This window comes from Tamandua tetradactyla, chromosome 10, assembly GCF_023851605.1.
Source record: "Tamandua tetradactyla isolate mTamTet1 chromosome 10, mTamTet1.pri, whole genome shotgun sequence".
Taxonomy (NCBI): domain Eukaryota; kingdom Metazoa; phylum Chordata; class Mammalia; order Pilosa; family Myrmecophagidae; genus Tamandua; species Tamandua tetradactyla.
This window is the reverse complement of record NC_135336.1, coordinates 26,753,333-26,772,586: the sequence shown is the minus strand read 5'-3', so window position 1 is coordinate 26,772,586 and position 19,254 is coordinate 26,753,333. Positions and strand designations below refer to the sequence as shown.

The 19,254-nt window shown below is 44.6% G+C and overlaps 1 protein-coding gene and 1 pseudogene across 2 annotated transcripts in view; both read left to right on the top strand.

Moving 5' to 3' along the window:
• Positions 1 to 2,784: 2,784 nt before the first annotated feature.
• LOC143647840 (U1 small nuclear ribonucleoprotein C pseudogene) lies at positions 2,785 to 3,318 on the top strand (annotated as a pseudogene).
• A 5,077-nt stretch (positions 3,319 to 8,395) lies between these two features.
• The window catches only part of ARHGAP31 (Rho GTPase activating protein 31), a 123,637-nt gene continuing 112,778 nt past the window's right edge, over positions 8,396 to 19,254 (top strand). For both annotated transcript variants that reach the window (XM_077118241.1, XM_077118240.1), the window contains exon 1: positions 8,396 to 9,140. In XM_077118241.1, coding sequence (XP_076974356.1) covers positions 9,041 to 9,140 — 100 coding nt within the window. In that variant the 5' untranslated portion in view covers positions 8,396 to 9,040. The remainder of the gene's footprint in view (positions 9,141 to 19,254) is intronic.

The following is a 19,254-nucleotide window of genomic DNA, read 5'->3' as shown; positions in this document are numbered from 1 at the left end:
TTAGCACAGGCTTATGTCCACCAATCTCTCCAGTCACATCGACTTGCTCTCACCCACCTCTGTGTCTCTGGAAATGCTATTTTTGCTGTTCTGAAAACTCTCTCCCCTATTATATGCAAGAGCAACTAGTCGCTTTTAAGTCTCCCCTGAAATGCCCTCTCTGTCTGCCAGGCAATCCTACACTCTGACCCCACTGCTACCACCAAGCTATTTATATTGTGATAGTGCAGTTGCCAGTGTGCCTGGCTCTCTTGCCACTAGGTGAGCACTCTGCAAGGGCACTTCCGACTTTCTACCCTGGTCCGGAATCCAGTTCATATAGAAGCTGCTCCACAAATCTGCTGACTGATTGGCTGAATAAATGAATGAATGCTGAGTCCAAATTCAGGTCCTAGGTTAAAGAAGAGCGTTAAGTCCTCCAGGGAACCCCATGCAAGGTGTGGAAGGGTCTGGAGGAGCAAGGGAGCAGAGCCAGAAGCCCACTAAGGGAGGCCAGCTATTATACAGATTCCACAGAGCTTCCTTACTCAGGTCCTCAGAGAATAGCCCTCAACATGTGGGAGCATATGGGAAGGAACTCCCAAGTTCCCACATCCTACTGTCCTCTACAATCAGGTAAATACATGGCTGTTTTAGTAACTATTTTTGGACCTCCTCTGGGGCTTCTTGCTAAAATGGGCATTTGTTTATATAAAATTGCTTATCATTAGTGCCCAGCTAGAGATACAGATATGTCCTGGGGGTCCACCAAGAGGAGAGGTTGCTTCCAAGATTACCTAGACTATTACCAATTTGATCATTAGAGTAACAGTTTCCAGTGCAAAACTGTTTCTTAACTATGGCTGGCAATATTTTCTAAAGCAAAAATCAGTTCACAACCTTTGGCAATGGCTTAATAAAGGGGCAGAATGTTTAAAAACAGGCCTGTCTGGGAAACGTGGTCCCTGGGTTTGGGGGTGGCTGGAGGAGGTATATTTAAGAGCAAATCCAGGAGTGCTCTAGTTATCTGAAAGAGCTGTAAAACAGCTCCTGGTGGCACAAGCAGTTGAATAAGATTGTGAATACCTAGAATGAAAGTAGAAACCTGTGGTTGCTTTAAATAATCAGATACCAGGAAATCAGGGAGGGTATCCCATGAAATGAAATTAATGTGAGATACATAGCTATAACTACATACAAACATACACACACTTTACTTTTAAGAAGTAAACAAGGAAATAAGATTTGTGTGTATATGACTAGCTTCTTTTGGGGTTAGTGTAGAGAAGTAAATGCTTGTGCACTGAAGATTGAAGTAAACAGAATGCTCCCGGAAATAAATGTAAGATTTTTCAAGTGTGATTTTGATTACAAACTGGAACATTTTCCCACTATCCCCAATCCCCAGCAACCTTAGAAACATACATTCAGAATGTATAATGAAAAACAACAGGATGTTACTGTTCAATTTATAAATGTTCACAATTTTAGGGATGCAATGTACATAACGAGTGTAACTTGTATCTATGACTTGTATCTATCTCCTGCTAAACTAATTTCTGAATACTATGTTTCCAAAATAAGAATAAGGTCCTGAGATATCAGAGACGAAAAAGTGTGGGATTTGATCAAAACTACTTCCTTAAAAAGGCATTACCTTCCACATCGGAAAACTGTTCCTTAACAAGAGGCAATCTTACACTTTCTGAAAAGTTTTTCTAGGTTCTAAGTCCTTAAATGTAAATTAAATAAAACTCAAACCATGTTGGAACTGGGAAAGGTATAAATAAATATATGAAAATAAGATAACTTAAAGCCCTATAAATAAATGGGTTTTATATGGGACAAGGGACCAGGATGGAAAAATAGAAAAAGACGCTAAGAAATTAAAGAGTGATGGAAGAGACAGAAAATTTTCTCAGTGAGAAAATACTAAAAATCGTTGTCTTTTATGGACTGAACCAAGGTACGTGAAAATGCTAGGCATTTTCATTTTCATTATCTTATGTAATCTCCACAACAACCATACAAGGTCGTTATTTTCACTCCGATGTAACAGATAACTGAACGGAAGCTCAGAGACATTAAGTAATTTGTCCAGCAAAGGTCATGAGCATGTGAGTGTCAGAGTCAGGCATGGGACCCAGGTCAACCTGACCCACCTCCCTTGTGCCCAGAGCTGTTGCTGCCCTTGGCCAGGAGTGTGCGGAGATCCAAAAGCTTCCATCAAGTCTCTCTACTCTACCTTCATCTCACAGAGAGCTCGGAGTAGGAAAGCCAGACTTGTAGGAAAAATGCTAGAATGAGGTAGCTTACAGGACATCAAGGCCTAACAACAAACTGTGTATTTGAAAAACAATTTTGTTCAAGTGGGCTATTTATAGGGATGTTTTTCCTCAAAACGCCCTACCCCCATCTCCTCCCTTTTGTGTTAACAGGCGCCTGGCAGATTGGTAAAGGGTTACAGGCAGTGGACAGGAAACGATGGAACACAATGAACGGGGCGGGGACAGGTCACCACCCACCCAAGAAAATCACTTGCCTCAGTATTCCGAGACTCTGGGGGGAGACAGATGGACCTAAGAACCACTGCTGTCCTTCTTCTTTGCCTTTTCCAAGCCATAAAGAAGGCAGCAAGCCCAAAGGGGTATGGAATGGGGTGGAAGGGGAACCAAATAGGGTAAAAAGAGAAGCAAAGGCAGAATTAAAGGCAAAAAAAAAAAAAAAGCAAAAATGAAACACCAAGATTATTGAAATAAGTCAAATAACCAAGTCCTGTGGACACCCATAAGGTAAGGCATCCAGGTTTTTCTACCCAGAAACTATTTCGTTTGGGAATACAGGAGATAAGTAGCAAGGAGTGAATGAAGCAACCAATGGCCCGCAGAGCTACATGCTCAAGTTTCATTGTGACTACTGTGACACATACCTCATGCATGACTCTCCACCTGTGAGAAAGACGCACTGCAGTGATAGGAAACACAAAGAGAATGTGGAAGACTGCTATCAGAAAAGGAATGGAAGAGCAGGTTCAGAGCCCAACTGAAAAACAACAGCTGCATTTCAACGAGGAAAGATGCCTCCTAGTCCATTTTCTGCGCCTCCTCAGTCTCCCGGGTCCTCCTCACCCTGGTATGATGCCAGCACTCCATCTGGGGACCCCTGGATGAGCCCTCCTCCTCCCCTTGGGGTGATGCCAGTGGGACCTGTTCCTGGAATGAGGCCACACATAGTAGGAGGCCACGTGCCAATGATGCCTGGACCCCCCCAATGATGACACCTCCTGCCCATCCCATCATGGTGCCCACTCGGCCAGGAATGACCCAACTGGACAGATAAAGAAAGAGGGGAGACTCTTTGGATCAGTTTTATATTACTTGTTCTACTTCATCAGGAGATATGGTGCTGTGGCTTTGGATGTTTTCTAACATCATGACCAGAAAGTCTTGTTCCCCCTTCCTATCAAAGACAGCATAGTTTTGGAGGGGAGTGCTGGGACCAAAAAAAAATGTAATCTTCATTTGGATTATGAAGTATGAAAATAAAATTGTCAACTCCTATAATTTTTTGTTTTGTTTTGTTTTGCTTTGTTTTTTAAAAGCAAGTGGTGAGAAAAGTCATTCCCAACCCAGCTATGTCCTCAGGACAGACTCTCAGGACCTCCTGTGCTGCTTACAGGAACAGCCCCTGCCATCTTTCCCTCTGGGCCATGGAACAAAGGCCTCAAGCCAAATGTTTCCAGATTCAGACTTAGAAGTTAAAGCCAGACCCTGCGCATATTCGGGTGTCAATACAACCGTAATTCAATCCACGGCACTTGGCTCTCCCCCTGGCCTTGTGATGTCTCTTCTCCACATGTGACTCTAGGAAGGAAGTTTCCTGCTGCTGTTTGGCAGCATCCAGTGCCCATGGCTGGGCGGGACAAGGGGGTCTTGTGCTGCCTGGTTTGTTCATAGTTTCTGAAATACTGAAGACTCATTTAATGTCACACTGTGCTTTGCAGGTCAAATGCCATGATAGTTTTTAAAACACTCTGTAAAACACAAAAGATCTGGCAAATCTCTTATTTTTTTGTTTTTTTTTTTTTAATATTTATATCGAGTTATCTTCACATATGTATGTTCATCCAAAGTATACAATCAGTGGCTCACAATATCATCACATAGTTGTGCATTCATCACCATGATCGTTTTTAGAACATTTACATCACTCCAGAAAAAGAAATAAAAAGAAAAAAGAAAAAAAATCATCATTCAGCCCATACCCTTACCTCTCCCTCTCATTGACCACTTGTATTACAATATACCCACTGTTTTTACCCCCTATCCTTCCCTATTTATTTACTTATTTATTGTCCTTATGTTTTTACTCATCTGTCCATATCATGGTAAAGGGAGCATCAAACACAAGGTTTTCACAATCACACGGTCACATTGTAAATGCCTATAGTTGTATAATCGTCTTCAAGAATCAAAGCTACTGGAATCCAGTTCAGCAGTTCAGATATTTCCCTCTAGCCACTCCAGTACACCATAAACTAATAACCTCCTGACTCTGCAAACCTCTTATTTTTGAACAATATTCAATACAAAGAGTAGAGCTGAAATATTAGAAGAGAGAAAACTCTTCTTCTCAAATAATTTCATATACTCTGTGCAGATGTCTCACCTAATCTCTACTTACAACATCCCAGTTTCTACTCAGTCCTGCTTTTTATACTACCAAAGGAAATGGCCTGAAAGTCCTTTATGACCCCTGATGTACAGAGAAGTATTTTTTATCTTTCACCCTTATCCAATCTTATAAATCTGGTAGATTTATAAGGTAGAGTCATCTTGGACTCTACCTTCTCCTTCAACACCAAGACTTCTATAAAGTCTGAGTTTCTGAATTAGAAAGTGGGGGGCACGGATCAGTTAACTTTTATTATAAAAAATTAATAAAATTTCACCAAGTCTGTTTCTTTTTCATTATTCCCTCACCCTCAGCACTGTCTTCCCCAAATATCTAGATAATGAAGCAAATGAATCACATTCTCAGCTAAAGAAGTGAGGATATATGGCAGTGTCTCCAAATACTTCCCCAGCAGCACCACTCAATACAGTTTTGCAATTCTAAGAATTTAAAGGGAACTGAAATACATAATGCTTCAGAGAAAAAGAGGGAGAGTGAGAGACAGAACATCACATATAATCACAACTATGTCTATTCTTCAATTTTTAGACTGTGAGTGGGACCATTTAAAGTCCTCTTCCTCCTTTCTTATCATCTCAACTGTTTGCTCTTGAAAGCCTGTTTAGAAGCAAGACTTTCAAAGCTGCAGAGGTGATGGAGCAATGGCAGATCAGCTGGTGTGTTTTGGGATATTACTACCGACAGGCTAAAGGTCATCTCTGCTTCTAGGATTGGTTCTCCTTCCTTCCTTCCCATCAGGTTGACCTCTTCTCCCTCTGTTCTGTTTGATTAGGAATTTCTCATATGGACCTTCTCCCACCCCACTAAGGATTTTTATTCACCTTCCTCTAGAACCTTTGAGTCAATAATTTGGAGTATAGCCTGTTTGGGAAACCCATAGACAGGGAAATGCAGTAAAGGAGCTGGGATATACAGCCCTCTAGAAGTCCTCTTGCTCTGATTGTCCTTTCTCATCCTCTTCTGGCTTCAGGACTTCAGGCACTGGTGGCTGGGCTGTGGGTGGTGACACAAGACTTTCCTCGTAGGAGAGCCTCGCTCAACCACCTCAACATCAGGTACCACACAAGCAAGCACCTTTCAGACAGGAGAAGTCGGGAAAACACATCCTACAGGAGGCTGAGCTAACTCTCTGGTAACCCAGAACATGGAATTCAGAACACAGTAATCACTGCCCATGGACTCGGGATTATATGAGAACATTTAACTAGTCAGGCACTGGGAGAGGAATGAGAACTCTAAAATTGCTGACTAGTAACTCTAATTTTATGGACAAACTGGGTCAAAAAATAAAAGGCTAGATCACAGGCGACACAAAATTCTTCCAATATCTTCTCTCTGTCTTCTCTATTTGTTTAAGGCAGAGAAGATTGTGAACATCCTTGGTAAGTGAAGGAGGCAGAAGGCACACTTCGTTAAGCATTCTTCTTAAACAACCTAAACTTGTCGGGTTTACTGACAGGTAAGGGGGTCTTATATTGTTATTCTGTGAAGTGTTTTGAGAATCATTTGTAAAAATACAGTTTCTATACTTAACTGATGGACTTTGTTATGAAACAGACCTTATCTAGCCAAGTATTTTATGTAATTAAATACCTTATTCACACTGGAATAAATTCTGTTGGTTACTTAATCCTATTGTATCAATACAAATCTTCTAGTCTGGATCATTGTACCCTGATTATATAATACACTGACATTTGGGGAAGCTGGGTGAAAGGCACGAGAATTCTTTGTATTACTTTTCATAACGTTCAAATAAGCTGAAAATATTTAAAAATGGAAAGTTAAAAAATTTTTTAAAGACTTATAAAGGTAACTCACAAGACTTGGCAGTTAATTCATAATCTGTGCCCTGGGTGCATGGACTCAGGAAAAATTACCTCTTCAGCCCGTCTTCGTTGCTGACAAGGTAATGAAATCCACTTTAGGCCAGAAAAAAAAAATGAACACGAAGGACCTTGCTAAAGCAAGCTCATAAACGAACGTTAACTGTAATAATTAATGTCCCCATACGGAGGGGCTTCTCTATAAACAAAGGGGTGAACATGCCATACTGAATATTCTTCAAGTAGCTTTCAGAAGGTTTGGAAATCGCTAACCTGGCAGTAGGAAACAATGAGTAATTGCAGGGTTTTATATAGCAAAACAGGTACTGATGACAGCAATACTTGAGGGACGATTCCTCAGGCCTTCAATTCAAGGGTGGGATGAAATGGGAAGAGAAGGAACGCTGCAAATCCCACCAGGAGGTCTTCTAATATGGAGGAGCAGTTTGGTCCTGACTCAGTGATTCTGCAAAGGAAGAAACTGAGATGAGAAAACATTTTGAAGGACTCACCAGTCTTTCAGTCTGGGCGAGACTGGACTGAAGTGGGGGCGGGAGAAGAAAAATGAGTCAGTGGTTACTTCATGATGTCTCCCCATGATGACTGGGACAATGCTGGTGTCACTGAGAAACAAATGGAGCCACGACTCAGCTCCAGCTGCCCTTGCCATGTGGGAATGCACTGGCAGAATATTACCAGAGCTTCCATTTTCACAAGAGAATCCAGAAATCCAGATTTCTTATCTGAAATCTCTTAACTCTTTAAGGTTGACATTTTTTTTTTTTTTTAAATTTAAAACATGGCATGCACCAAACCAAACACATCTGTGGGCCAGAATCTTCAGACAGGCTTCCAAGTTGTGACCTCTGCCTCAGAGAAGGGCGGGGGTCAAAGTTCATAAACTGTCACGTGATACATAGGGAAATGAGTGACTGTAAAGGAATTCAGTAACTAAAATACTATAAATAAAGTTTTGCCAGCAATCTGAGCTGTACGAATGTCACTACCCTTCAAACCTACACACTGATTTGAATTTATACAGGGAATCTAATCTAATCCTCAAATGGTTAAATCCCAAGAATTTGAGTGCTTACTGTGTGCTGAGTACACAGAAGTCAAGGAATTTCAAATCTAGCTGGAGAAGAAAAAAACACACCCTTCTGAAATAACTTTAGACAGAGTATGAAACACTCTGGGAAGCTGCTTTCTCCTTATTCTGGTAGAATATCAGAGGTGTCTTAAATACTTCCTTTCATCAATCTTTTGCAATATTGCTCTTGTATTTGTAAACTTGAATCTATAGACAGAAGTCTTATTTCCTGGGAAGTGGTTACAAAGCTCCAGCCTTCTCCTTAACCAGAAGAACCCCTACCTCAGCATGGGAGGGGAGTTAGCTGGGGTTGGGGTCCACGGATGCAGCTGAGGTGGGCCGGGGGTGGCCAGAGAAACCACCCCCCAGCCAAGTTTCTCCGCTGAAAATGCTGGTCTTTGTTTCTGTCATTGCTGATTTTTGTTTGTTTGTTTGTTTCTGTCATTACTGTTGAAGTGTTTGTGTAGGGAAAAGGCAGCCACCAAAATAGTAAGTGTCAAAGATAGGATGACAACACGAATACAAAAAAGAAGGCGTAACTTTTCTTTAGGTTCCCCCCGAGCACCCTCAGTCCTGAAAGCAAGCCCACCTCTTCCAGCTCTCTTCAAAGAGAGGTGTTGGTGGGGCAGGAAGCTCCCCTGGGCTGCGGGTCCTGCTAGGAGAGCGGCGATTTCCTCTGGAGCTGCCCGGAGTTATCTCTCGAGTCGCACAACAGCTCTGAGAAAAGCGCGCCCCCCCCCCACCCCCACCTCCCCGGTGCTGCTCAACCCACCCACCTACTTCCTCCGGCTCCGTACACACACAAGCACAGAGCTGCCAAAAATTTCCACCCTCCGCCCCTCTCCCTAGCTAACTTCCTTCCAGCATTTCCTGAGCTGGATGATCCTAGGATTTGTAAGACAGGAAAAAAAGGAAGGCGTGAGGGCGGGCAAGAGAGACAGGATGCTGGGTTTTCATTTTACCAAAGCCGTCTGAAGGCAAGACAACGGGCCCGGGAAGAGGATCCAGGGCAGCCCCGAGGCGGTCCCCTCGCCGCTCGCTGCCGTCCTCCGGTGAGCACTCAGGCGGGGAGGAGAGCTGCCCCCTCCCTCTGAAGCAGAGGAAAACCGCCCGAAGACACAGCAGGAGCCTGTGAAAGTCCCCGGGACTCCAAGCGAGGAAGTGACACTCCCAAACTAGCCCGAGCGCGGCTGCCAGCTCCGCACGGCCTCCCGCCCCGCGGCCCTGGAGGAGCGCGGGTGGACTTCAGGCTCGGCTCGCTCGGCCGCCGCGGAGGGGCTGAGCGCCCCGCGGGGTTCATGCGCGCGGCCCTGGTCCCAGGCGCTTCTGGACGCCCATGTGGCCCCCCAGAGCCGCGCTCCAGCCACTAAGCTAACCGGGAGACCATCTTACGTGCGGTGCCAAGCAGAGGGGAGGGGAGACGGAGGGGCAACCTCTTTGGGACTAACTCATGAAGAACAAGGGTGCCAAGCAGAAGCTGAAACGAAAGGGAACTGCCAGTGCTTTTGGCTGTGACCTGACGGAATATCTGGAAAGCTCCGGACAGGATGGTAAATGCGCCTTCGGCTTTTTGGGGGTGGGGGGTGGGTAAGGGATTGGGGGCGGGGGGTTGAGAGAGAGAGGGACTCTCCGGGGTGTGTTAGATTCAGTTCACAATTTAATGTATTCCAGGCCTGCGCGTTCATTGTACTTAAAAAGGAGAAGCATGTATTCGTTTTTAAGATGCACAGCGCTGCCGTCCGGACGAGCAGAGGCTGTGTCAGTCCTTCCGTTTGTCTCACACGAGCCGTTAATGGGCGGTGCTGCTACGCGTTCAGCTCCTTCTGGGGATGGAGGTGGGAGCTGGAGAAGTCCTGATCCCCAACTGTGGGTGCTCGAGGGGAGGAGTGGGATGGTGATCTGTGGGCTTCCCTGGCCACATATCATTGTGGCCACCTTAGGTGTCCCTCCCAGGCTCCAATTTCACCCGCGCACAACTATTTTTTATTAATGTGCTGGAAGGCAGTGGGGGGTGTGGGGGATTCTGGCCGGGGGAGTGGTTGAACACATTTTCTGAATTTCTGAACTGATGCCAAATATATATAGTACCTCCCTCCCTGCCCCCCTTCGGCCTCCCTTCCCAGCCCCTCCAGACCCTTTCCGTCCTCTTGGCTTTCAGATTAGCAATTGGTGTGTCAGGCAAGAGAAGTTTTGTAAAAGGTCAGAGGGCCTCGATCTTAAAATGTTTTAGGGTATATTTATGAAAAGGAGAGCATTTCTGTTTTCAAAGTCAGATTGAAAAAAAAAGAGAGCGATCCAGGAAAGCAGAGACAATTTAAACACTTACTGGGGGAGGGGCAAGGAAAACAATCTAGAATACAATAATAGCATTTGAGGTTAGAAGTTTTAATCATAGGAAAGTTGGGAAAAATGAGCATAAAATGACTCCTTTTGTAAGGTTGACTGGCCTGACACTTATTCATGACAAAAAAGCCCTTGTCTTCAAAACCTTCAGTGAGAGAAAAGAGCCCCACTATATGTGCTGGGTGTTTATACACAGATAGATAAGAGAGAGAGGGAAATTTAAGCGCTGTTTAACTGTGCAGAACAGTTCTGCCTCCAGGAAAATCGTCTCAAAAACTACTTGATTAGTCCATATCAAATGCATCTTAAAACACTGCAGTGCTTTTGTTTCACTTCCGTTTTTTTAAAGACTCAGCACCACCTAGTAATTTTGCAGTCGGGTGATACTCCTGTGGTATTCCAGAGTTCAGAGTCAGCTGTGTCATTGGGACAAATGGCTCAGTATTTTGGTGCTGGGGGGACCACGAGCTTCAAAACTGCCTCTTTTGAAATTGAATCATAACTGAGTCAATTCATTTAATCCTTACCAACAGCCCTGAGAGGTAGATATGGAAAAAAATCACATGGATTGAGTTGTTTTTTTTTTAATCTGGGAGAACTCCAAGTATGAGTCTTAACCACTACTCTCAGAACTTCAGGATGAAATGCTTCCCTCAACTCATTTTTGCAATGACCTTCAGGTTAAGCCCAGGTACACTGTGAATGCCCCTGGATGCCGCCTTCTACCATGTGGGGATTATTCTTTGCCCTCCTTGGTGGTTGTGAGAGTTGCAGGGGTGCTTGTCAACCCTGCCCCATTCCTACAATCTCATAGATCTCAGAATGCTCTGGATCCCAAGGTTCCGTGAAGATGCCTCAAAGACAGCCTTAGGTATCTCTTTGTTCACTTGCTTTATGTTTTAACTTTCTGTGTAATTTCACTTGGAGAAAAAGGAAGGAGCTATTGCTTAAAGAAACTTTTGAAAGCCAGTGGCTCATTGTTCCTTGCCTTGGGTAGGAGGAGAAGTCTGGAGAGACAAATTGGCCTTCTTAAATTCATGCAGATAATCATGAAGGATGCTGCACGCCCTGGCCTGCAACACTCATCTCTTCTCCCTGGCCTCCCTGGCTAGGCCAACATTCTACTCTAATGATTTTTTTTTTTTTCCTAAATTGAAAGCAGACAGTCCTGCCACAGGATCAGCAAACTTTGAAGGCTGAAACATACCTGAAAGGTTTTGGAATGAAAGAAAACTGGACCACTTAATGACCCTTCCAACCCTCACTGAGCCACATGGAAATTAGACATGCATAAAAGCTTCTTATATAAATAAGAGTAATTAGGATTTTTCTCCACAGCTAAAACTAGTTGGATAGTTTCCCCCACCCCACCCCCCACCGTCTTTTTCTTTTTACAGTGTAGCATCAACAAACAAAGCCAGGGCTGCAGTCTTCTCTGAAATAAGGGACCTTTCTTGTGACTGTTCTGAAACATGTATTAGATGATAAGCATGGCCTAGATTCTGTCCCTAGGATGCAAACATTGAAACTGAGCACTGAACCTTTGCCCATCACCTTGGAAATCAGCACAGAATCCTAAGCCTGGCCAGTTAGCATAGTAACTGGGAGTTGGGAGGCTGGGGAGAGCTTCACAAGACTAGCATCACGGTTGCAGCACTTTAGGGGTTCAGGGGAGGATGACAGACCTGAAAAGAAAAATGATTCAGATTGGGGGGCACAGGGGCAGCAGGAAGGAGCAGGGATGTGGAACACAAAGAGAGCCCCTGTACTTGAACAGAGAGGGAAAGCCCTGAGCTGGAGTGGAGGACAAAGCTAGTGACAATTAGTCGTGCTCAAGTCACCTGAAATGGGGACTCTCCACCGCCGAAGGGGAACCCTCGATGGACAGAGGCTGAGCATGAGGAATGTATGTCATTTTATAATTTTGCTTTATTATGCAAACCTTTATTTGGACAAATCTGGTGGGGCAGGGTATGCAGGTGGCAAACAGGTATGCAGTTTAGAGCAGGCATTGCTCAGGGCCAGTTGTCCTTAATCTTAAGGAGGCTGATGGAAAACAGAAGCCCTTTCCCTTAGAAAAATGCACTTTCTGTGCGCACCCACGTAGAGGCCACATTCAAACCTTGCTTTGATTGTGCTCAGCCAATACTTAGGCCTGACGTGAAAGGCCCATTTCCCTCTTCAGCTTCTCCAGGCTGGTAAGAACACTCAAGAGTGAAGTCGCTCCTGGCAGAATTGGCCGCAACCTCTTACCCTCCAGCACAGCGGCTGCTGCTCCCCAACCCCCAGCTCTCCCCTGGGAACAAAACAACTTTCTCTTCCTGTCTGGAATGGAGAGAACATCATCCCTTCCTTACTACTGATGCTGAAAATAGTATAGTTTTCTTTTTCTTCTTTTTGACTGCTGAATACAAAGGCTCTTACTTGCAATCATGTAATAAAAACCACATCATTTTGTTGCCTGTGATTGGCAGGCGTGTGAGGCCAGAGTATGTCTATGAACATTCCTTACCTCTCCCCTAGAAGCCAAGTGGGACTTCCAAACATGCCTGGAGATGCTGGGGCCAGCAGTCAAGGGACAAGCAAGAGTTAGCAAGAAAATGACCTTCTTCCTCCATCCTGGCTCCACTTTAAGGGCTAAGGAAGTTGCTCTTCTGAACAATCTTTGCTCTTTTGCCCACCCCATAGAAAAAGTGATATTGCTCTGACCTGGTGGTTCTCCATTCTGGCTGCACGTAGAGAATCACCTGCCGAGCTTTAAAAAGAAAACTGATGCCCAGGCCTCTTCTCAGACCAATTAAATCAGAATCTCTTGGTGCCCAGGATGGGTGTGTTTTAACAGCTCCCCTAATGGTCTGGTACACAGGCAGACCTGAGAACCACTGGGCCAACTGCCCCCTGGATAAGCAGCCTTGACTCCTCAGAGTGCAGCCTCTGATTGTTTGGTAAGAACTCTGAGCCTTTTCATTCCTGAAGCTTTTTTTCTAGTTCTCATTGGGCTAAATATACAGGTGGTGGAGGGTGTTGAGGAATGACAGAAGGTTCATAACAAATTTTAAAATGCCCATTACGAATACAGTTTTAAGCCTCAGTATTTGAAAGAATAAGGAAAAGGCAATGCAAACTTTTAAATGTAGCCGTTACATATTTCGGTACCTAAGTCACCCCCTCACTTTGTTTATTCATTTATTTGACAAATTGTTCAAGGCACTGTGCTAGATGCTGTGAGTGAGAGAGAGAAAGAATCAAGGAGTTCACATTGCCTAACGGATGTGAACAGATCTACAGAAAACAATGGCCCAATTAAACTTTGAAGTCAGCTTTATAACTGAAGGGGGAAAGCTGAAGGAGAAAATGTGAAAGTATTTTTTTTTTTATCTCCAATTAAGTAGACAACAGGAGCAAAAACTTAGTGGGGAAAGTAACTATTTTTCTTCACGATAAGAGTTAACATTGAATGGAGAATGAGAGCAGGAGCTCTCTCTTTGGCTTAGCAGTTTCCTTCCCAACATCTTGCCTGGCTCTTCATTATCACATTTCCTCTTGCTAATTCTGCATCCTTCAAGCCTCAGCTGCTTGTGGAAACTGTCCCTGATCCTCCTAAGTCAGGTGCCCCTGCTAGGGGCTCCCATTTGGAGCTCTAGAAACTTATTGCCTGGGTTAGAATCCTAGCTTTCCCTGTTCCCAGATGAGTGACCCTGGAGCAAGTAACTTACCCTCTCTGAGCCTCAGTTTCCTCACATGTGAAATAGGGGAAACAGGATTGAGGTGATGATTAAGTGAGTTAATATAGACAAAAAAGCTAGCAAAGGGTATGCACATGGTGACCTAGAAACATAACTACTATTAATCATAACACCCTGGAATTGGCCTGGCAATAACCACCTGCCATTCGTGAGTGAAAGGATGGATGAAGGCTCCAATGAAATGAACTGATCAAGAGTAAATGATCCAGTTAGATGATGCTAATTAGTAACCAAGAAGGACCGGAATTGGATTGCTTGCCCAGCTGAATGGAGAGCACAGTTCATGTAGGGATTTCCCACAGTCACAGTCACTGGTCACGGGGTAGACCAGTTGCAGACAAGCAAAATGTCAGTCTGAAAGCAAAGGGCCCTCAGGAAGAACTGAAAAAGATGCACCAGCCACTCCTGAGCTGGCAGGGAACTCAAAGAGAAGTCACGTCCTAGAGATGACACATGGAGACAGAACAGCAAACCCAGGGGCTTGAGTTTAAACAATCATGCCCACAGCTAGTCTCCCGGAAAGAAACAGGAAGAACCTAAAGAGGAGAGTTAAGGTTTTAAACTTAAAGCAAACCTACTGGATACCATGAGACCAAACTAACTTTGTTGAGTCTGGATATGACAAATGTCCTGTGCATAGTTACTTCCACCTACCTGCATCCTTCCCTCTCTCCACTGTCCAGACCCTGCCAAGAGTCCCTTAACCACAGGGACAGCCTCACCTTTCCTCCACTTCTACCCATCCCCATTAACAGCCACCTGGATGCCATCCAGCCTCAGGAGGCTCAGCAATTGGGGTTGCTAAGGAAAGCCCACTCCCCAGACTCCCCAACCCTACCCTGGAGCCATGAGAACCATCTGCTGGGGCAGAAGAGAGCTGGAGTCCTGCCTTTCTGCTGGGGCAGAAGGAAACATGTTGCAACTAGGAACACATTTTCCCGCAGATGATAACATAAGTAGTGGGCAAACTCTCCAGTGCTCTCGGTAGTCTTGGTGCATTCTTTCTTCTTCACTGTCTCCTTCTCCTTCTCTGCCTCCTGTTCTCCTCCTCCTCTCCTCCTTCTTGCTCCTCCTCCCTTCTTCCTTCTCTTTCCACTTTTTCTTCTCCCTCTTCTTCTGCTTCTTCTCCCTTAATCCTTTAGGTATCTGTAGGCTAGGCTGGGAACCTTTTCTGGGTGTGGAAATGAGCTGGGGAACATGCATTCTGAATTTCAGAAGTTGTTTGACCAAGAGCATTCTGAAGCAGTTGCAGAGAGGACTGTTTGTTTCTGGGAATTGCCTTCTTGTAGAAAGGTTTCTTGGGATTTTGTGGCTGTGTGTGTGGCTGTGCAGAAGTGGGTAGAAGATGGGGGTGGAGTGGAAAGTTCCAGGACTCAGTCTGAGGATAAGAACTTTGTCTTAGTTTTTTCCTTCCCAGGGTCTTACCTGGCACATCATCATCATACCTCCCCTGGCTAATTCCTCATCCCCACCTTCTCCATTAGATGTTGTGCTAAATATTTCTGCAACAAAGCGGTGATAGACTCTTCTGGTTGGGGCTATCTGATCCTCATTCCCTCTAGAACAGACTGATCAAACTGAGCTGCCTGTCTGCCCTGGCCTCTGGGCTTCAGGACCCCACTTTTCTCTATGTGGTTCCTTCAGACCAGTCACAGGGCCCAGGAACAAGGAGCTAGTTTTTCTTTTGTTGTTTCTCATCCCCATTGCTTGCCATATACTTGAGCCAATGTGGCTTTTTCCCACTTATCCCTTCCCTTCAAATTAGTTTTCTTTTTACTTACACATGTCCCACCCAATTCTCTGTGCTAGTCCTCTTTGCCCCAACACATATGCCACACTTGAGTTTATCGAGCCTTGTTGCCCCTCCTTCACATGTTGACTGAGGTGGGGCCACAGCCTGATGGAATTTCAGGGGTCTTGCATCCCTTTTTCCTCTAACCCATGCCTCCCCCACCCCCCAACCCTGAGATGCTATTTTAGTTAAGGCTTAACAAAGAACTCCTGAGAGGAAACACGTTGGCTGCAATTCAAAGGAGGATAAATACTTGTGCTAGATTTTTTTCTAAAAGCAGATTTTGATAGGGAAAGATGGGAACATCAGGTTCCTGGATGGTCGATGAAGGAGGAGGAGGGGGAGGTCTCCTGGAAGGAGAGAAAGGACCCAGAAAGAAAGGCTTATAATCACCAATCAGCCCTTGTTGATTATTTTTCTTGGTAGTAAGAGCTGCTATCTATGTTGATTGCTTACTAGGCAGCAGTCACTTTACCCGTGCAAAATAATATTTTCAACATCTTTAAGAATTGGGCATTTTTATCCCTATTTTACAGAAAAGAAAACTGAGGTACAAGAATTAAATCACTTAGGGAAGGCAAATTTAAATACATTATTTGTCTAACTCCCAGGGCCATGATTTTAGTCACTAATCACCATCTCAAGACTAGCATGTTTCATAATTTGGCATTTACTTTACAATTTTGCCACCTGCCCACCCTCCAAAATAAAACAATACAACATAGCTTTTTGTCCCTTTGCTTTTTGGTCTTTCCCCTTTTAACCAAGCAAGAGTCCACGGTTTCATTCAGACCTAAACCATTAATCGTAATAACAGCTAACATTTGCATAGTACTTCACCTTCTGCAAGCTTCTTTTCACACACACCTATCCAAACCTACCCAACTTTCAATTCCAACCAGACCCCACCTTTTCCTCTAAGACCCCTCCCTGCCCACTGCAGTCACAATACTCTTTTCCTCTTGGAACACCCATTGCCTTAGGGTCAGAGGCCCCGAATTTGGTCTTAATTTTACGCCTTTTTCTGCTCTCTAAAGCTTTGTGCATGCAAGCAGATGGTAGGCTCCACTGGAGACAGGTCCTCTTGGGCAGCTCCCCCTTCCTATCTCTAGATGAGCCTGCTGGCCGATGCACAGCAGTTGATTGATTGACCCTATATCCTGCTTCAGGAAACAAGATTTAGAGCCCTTCTAGGAAGTTCAGGACCGGGGACATTGCTGATGTGCTGAATTATCAGGAGTCCAAGATTCTTTAAGGTTCCCACAGGGATTCATAGCTACTCCTGGGGAGTAACTGACCCAGACATTGAACAGAACTCCCCAGAAACACTGTCTTTTCCTAGTGCCTCACTTCTTGGTATGAACCACATTCTTGGCGGGGCCCCAGAACCAACTAAGTTTCTGGGATGGAGTCTCAGGCTCTCTTTGTTCTAGTTCAAGCTTGGCTGTTGCATACCAGGCGCTGGTACCACGCCCATGGCCCGATGCTGGCCCCAAATGCCTTTGGTAGCCCCTCCCCACCATCCCCTGAGGGAGAGGGGTAAATATCACTGCCCACCCCCACCCCAAAAAAGCAATAATATATATTCAGTTCTCACTGTAACAGACATCAGAAAACAGTTTGAATTGTGAACTAGGAAGTTTCTGGAAAACTATAAATAAATCTATAACCATAGTGAAAGGCAATTGAGGTCATTTGTATAAGTGTGTATATTTTCTTCCCTGGCTCCTTCGTTTTCAACCAGAAACCATCTCGTATTGGATTTTCAATTCTGGGCAATAGGTATGTAGTGGGACTCTAATGTACCAGACACTGCTGGGTTTGCAAAGATGCCCTCAAATTGTTCTGAGCCTAGTAGGGTCATCAGACAGGAAAACAACAGAAATACAGAGTGAAATGAGACCTCTAATGAGTGGGCAACAGGAGACATTAACATGTGAGGCAGCTGAATGCAAAGAAATTCCCAGACAGTAGAACGTTCATAGTGGGGGTAATCAATAAAATGATAGTGTAACCATCTGATGGTGATGGAGATATGGAAAGATTAAGATTTGGTTTCTAGGGTCAGAAAACCATGTGCTTCTCTCTGACAGTGGGAACTAGTCACATCCTCTTGCACCCTGTCGGAGAAGATGCTCGAACTCAGGAAAAGTTAGTTGTGAGTGACTTACAATGGCGGGCCAGGGTTGAGGGGGCACTGGGGCTGACAGAAACGTTTATTCCCTGGCAGGGGAGTGAAACTATCCTCAGGAGAGAGCAGATCAGATGATATTAACAAAAGTGGCCATCCCGTTGGTTAGGGCTGCTTCTGCACCCTGCCCCAAAGGCAGAAGAATGGGGGGGGGGGGCGCTTATAAAAGCTAAAACTCAAAAGAATAATAGTGACTGACTGCTCTCGTCGTTTCTTGATTAAATCTAGCTGGATGGCAAAATGCCCAGCCTCGGCCCTTTCCACTACGTGGAGTGTTCTGTTTTTCTTCCCATGATCTAAATGAAAGTCCAAATCAGAGAGGTGAAGTAGCTTGCCCAAAGTCACCCAGCCAGGAAGGGGAAGAAGCAGGATTCAAAGACATCTCTGTCCCGCACTAAATTCCCCTTCTATTGCTTTGTCTTCTCTAGACCTTAATAGCCGTGGCTATGCTGGCAGGAATTCAGGGTCTGATATGCAGCACTCCATTTTGCCAAGGGGGTAAGTTCAGTAGGATTCAGTTAGACTTTCGTAAAACTTCTGGCAATGGATTTCCCAACCCTAGGTTTTTCAGAGTAAAACATTCAGGTTCCAAATGGCAGGATTCTAAACAGAGCATGCCCTGTTACCATAAGTAGCCCTTCTACCACTTCTTTCCCATCTGTTTCCTGCATGCTGAGTATTACTGGGAAACAATGATGTCAACTCTTCCATATAAATCTACACCTCCCGCTCACCCCTCCCCTACAATGCATATTTTTGTTCCTCTTTCTGGCTTTTGTCTTGCAGTTCTGTTCTTTAAGGACTCATGCTTTTTGGAGTCGATTGTTGGCTTTCTTTTAAATAAGTTTTAGCTATTTAAGCATCATTGTGGCCTTCAAAGTGCACATGCTTTTTTGGGTCCATATTTGGAAACTCCTTTGTTGTTTGGCTAATAGCTAGAACATGGACCTGCTGCTAATGCAGGGGAGCCATTGTGCCTTTGAAAAGCAAACCTGGACATGTTTCTTGGATCAGGCTAAGAGCTGAGGACCCCCTGTTAGGGGTCTCCTGTGACTACCTTAAAGCTGCTTGGGCCCTGGGCCAAAGGTCCTCTTTCCCTACACCCCAAGCCTGACTTCCAGAAGGTGCATGGCCTCCTTAGCTCCCCTTTCTTTACCGTCCCTGAAGACAATTTGGTTTCAGATTGAAAGGGGGACTTCTCTGGAGGACTGTGGGTTTTGAATTCTGGGTCCAAGAATTCTGGATCTCTCTTCTTATGCCTGCGGCCTAAGAGCTAATAAAATGTGTATTCCAAGTTCTCATCCCCCATAGATTCGGCTTCTGTACGTCTGGGGAGGAGCCCATTTTTAAGACATGCTCCAGATGATTATGACACCCGTGGCCCACACATCTCACTTTCAGAAACAGTGACTTAGCACAAAGAAAGCAGCAGCTAAGTGAGGCCATGTGATTTTTATTTTCCTCATTATCCTTTTTATGCTGTCCAAATTTTCAACAGTGACCACGTATTTCTACTTTTTAAATTGGAAAAACAAACGTATATAGGAATGGGGTATCCTGGTTAATTGATTTTTTTTTATAAAGCCCTTTTG